The sequence below is a fragment of the Syzygium oleosum genome, unplaced genomic scaffold (assembly GCF_021117445.2).
Source record: "Syzygium oleosum isolate NSW1041296 unplaced genomic scaffold, Sole_v2.1 Sole_v2.26, whole genome shotgun sequence".
Lineage (NCBI taxonomy): Eukaryota > Viridiplantae > Streptophyta > Magnoliopsida > Myrtales > Myrtaceae > Syzygium > Syzygium oleosum.
Window position 1 is genome coordinate 2,920,839 of NW_026607510.1, and position 3,131 is coordinate 2,923,969.

The window sequence follows — 3,131 nt, forward strand, 5'->3', positions numbered from 1 at the left end:
TCTGAGTCACCATTCACAATAAAAAGAATCGAAAGATAAAAATTGGATTTATTTTTTAATTCTTGTAGTTCTCAATCACTCTATTAAAGAGTGATGCACCACGTAAATAATACAGCCATTACATAAGATCCATTCTATACATTGAAGTGCCAAATTTAAAACCTTAGGCTGCAACTCAAATGCTTAAATTATTAGATACACAGTCAAATGAGTATCATTGGATGATTCACTTCAACTTTGTAGAATGACCATAAACAGAAAATAAAAAAGAATATTGCATTTAGGTTACTGGATTATAAGAGAAGGAAAAAGTTACTTGCAACAAAAGAGATCAGCCTAAATCATCCATCTCTCTCCTCTTGTTACCTTTAAAAGACCAGGCACTATTAGGACTTTCCACTTAACATATCATAGTCCTCCATATACCGCCGCCCTCTCTCTCTCTCTCTCTCTCTCTCTCTCTCTCTCTCTCTCTCTCTCTCTCTCTCTCTCTCTCTCTCTCTCTCTCTCTCTGTGTGTTTATATATAGACGTGTGTGGATATCAATCATAGAAATTGGTAAAGAAAGGAAAGAGCATCAAGAACGTGTGTTTATGCATAGGATAATCAGCAGTTGCTCAATTTTGCTGGTTTTGGCTTGTGATCATGAGAGATACGAAGGAGAAGGAAGAAGAAGATGATCGCAAGATGCTGAAGCTACCGCCTGGGTTTCGGTTCTCACCGACGGACGAAGAACTCGTCCTTCACTTTCTGCATCCTAAGAAGCAGCCGGCCTCTGTGTCTCCACTCTATGATCACTTAGTCCCTGATCTCAAGTCTCACCACCATGATCCTTGGGACCTCCATGGTAAGCGAAAGAGAGCAACTTTTGCTTTAGTACAATATATATAGTTGCTTAGTATGAAGCAGTGCCCTAGCTAGAAGAAATTTTGGATAAAAAGGTATAGAAAAATGAGTTCTGATTGCCCTAATATATCTTATGATGAGCTGCCAAGATCTTGAAGACGAGACTTGTTAGAGTAAATGATTTTCTTCAAGTCACATGACAATCAAAAGTAACTTAGCAAATTTTTGCGGTGTTAATAAAGTACCAGGTAAATCATCATATTTGATTTGCTGTAGAATTTTTTTTTATCAGTTCCACTTCCACAGCTGAAATTAGCTTTTGAATGCACAGGAAAGGCGCTGTGGAATGGAACCCAATACTTCTATTTCAGTAGAATGATGAACAATCGAATTACGGAAAATGGGTATTGGAAAGATCTGGACATGGAAGAGCCAGTGTTTAGTGAAGCTGGAGAAGTTATAGGAATCAAGAAATCTCTGACTTTCCACATTGGAGAGGCTCCAACAGGTCAAGAAACAAATTGGGTGATGCAGGAGTATCATCTCATGTCCTTCAATCAATTGACCAATCCAAGACAAGTGAGTGCAAATATTCCACAGAAATTTTAGAAGTTAGATTGTCAGTTAATCTATGTTCGAGCAACTTCACGAGACTTTGTGCGTCGTACACCATGTCTACAAGAGTTTCGTTAACAACACATTTTTCAATCACGTCGCCGAATTTTGATTTCGGTCATTTTCTGTGCTAAGCTTTCGGATTTTCCTTTTGAAATTAAGGCAATTTGACTGAAAACACGGACTTATTTCTCCAGCAAAGTGCTGATATGGAGGCGACAGGGCATGTTGTCCAAGTAGATACCACCTCAGCCCAAGATATAAGAAAATTTCAAAGGTGGCATCCACTTGGGCTATAGATGTCAGCTCTACACGGGTTGCCATGTTGACACTTTGCTAGAAATTTAGTCGGATTCCAGTCGAAATGCAACAATTATAAAAAGAAACGAAAACTTGTTGCATATCTTACAACCAAAATCAAAGTTCAATGACCTATTTGCAGAATCCATCAAATTGCAGTGATCACCAGTAAAATATATCTGGTTTATAGGCATGTTGATAGGCATGTTGACAGTGTTTCACACGTTCAAATGAGATTTGACATTGATTAAACTCTTGAATGCTTACTCGGGAAGTTTAGAATGTAATGTCATATGTGTTGTACACGTGACAGGAACATGGTTCGCCGGTTCTGTCTCGAGTTCACGAATGCAAGACAAGCCATGGACAAAGCTTTTGCTCGGGAGGAGATGATAAAAGCGAGACTGAACTCTCGTCCATGGACGAGATGTTTTTGTCTTTAGACGACGATCTTGATGATATAAGTTCGGGAGATTAAGTATACCTGTTCGTATTGTACATTCAAACGTATTCATACGCATGATATGCACATAAACTATATGAGGCTAATTGTGCGGACCGTTGTCAGCGTGCTAGCAAGTTAATTTAGTAGTTGTACACATATGGTCTTCTTTTCTAAATTCTTGCCCTACCCAAACTTACACTGTTGAGCTAACCATTTTTTAGTTTGTTGATCGAAATTATTGATTTGCTATTTCACTTTTTTTTCAACCGATAGTCTATGATAGGTTACTCAATTTGTTAGGTTACTCCTCTTGTTCTTTTTAGGATCAACGGGCGAATATTTACTCAATTTCTAGACCAATGCAACCTGAAATGTAGGCAAATATTTAGTGACGACTTTACCTCTAATATTTAAAAATAAAAGTACTATTTAAGTTTCATACAAATCAGGAAAAGGTTATATCTTTTCAATTATTTGAATAGCCTAGAAGATTTCAAATGTTTCAGGTTATTGAGAGTCAAACTGTTAGTTTTGAAAAATTTATTAAAAAAATAATATGAAAAATTGAAATTGAAAGTCACTCCATTTGGGATATACCTACTCTATTAGTTGGTTGAACCTTGAATCCCATTTACTAAGAATAGAGTCAAGATAGATTTTTCATTGTTTTAAACCTACTATTAGACTTGATTATCTAATGCGTGGCGAGAATTAGAGGATGCTAAACATGTATGACGGATAAGTGCATGGAAAATTGTTTGCTAGAAGTGTCTGATGGAATGTGTTTTGGACGAAGTAAGATTGGGATAGATAGAGTTCACCAACAAGGCATAAAAAGATAATTTGCCAGTCATAGATAAACAACTTAAGGTTCGTGACCAAAGTGAATTCGATAAAGAACCAAATATTATAGAAATTCTCTCAT

The 3,131-nt window shown here is 36.8% G+C and overlaps 1 protein-coding gene across 1 annotated transcript; it reads left to right on the plus strand.

Moving 5' to 3' along the window:
- Positions 1-460: 460 nt before the first annotated feature.
- LOC115682414 (NAC domain-containing protein 104-like) lies at positions 461-2,419 on the plus strand. Its single transcript, XM_030606621.2, has 3 exons — positions 461-847; positions 1,178-1,425; positions 2,075-2,419. Exons 1-3 carry the CDS (start codon positions 646-648, stop codon positions 2,237-2,239), a joined length of 615 nt encoding a protein of 204 aa, XP_030462481.1. The 5' UTR covers positions 461-645; the 3' UTR covers positions 2,240-2,419.
- Positions 2,420-3,131: the final 712 nt, after the last annotated feature.

What these genes read in the sequence shown, in the direction of transcription:
- LOC115682414 (XM_030606621.2), top strand. Translation starts at nt 646, where the DNA reads ATGAGAGATACGAAGGAGAAGGAAGAAGAAGATGATCGCAAGATGCTG. An exon ending in TGATCCTTGGGACCTCCATG is followed by an intron (nt 848 to 1,177) that starts GTAAGCGAAAGA and finishes TTGAATGCACAG; the next exon opens with GAAAGGCGCTGTGGAATGGA. An exon ending in AATTGACCAATCCAAGACAA is followed by an intron (nt 1,426 to 2,074) that starts GTGAGTGCAAAT and finishes TACACGTGACAG; the next exon opens with GAACATGGTTCGCCGGTTCT.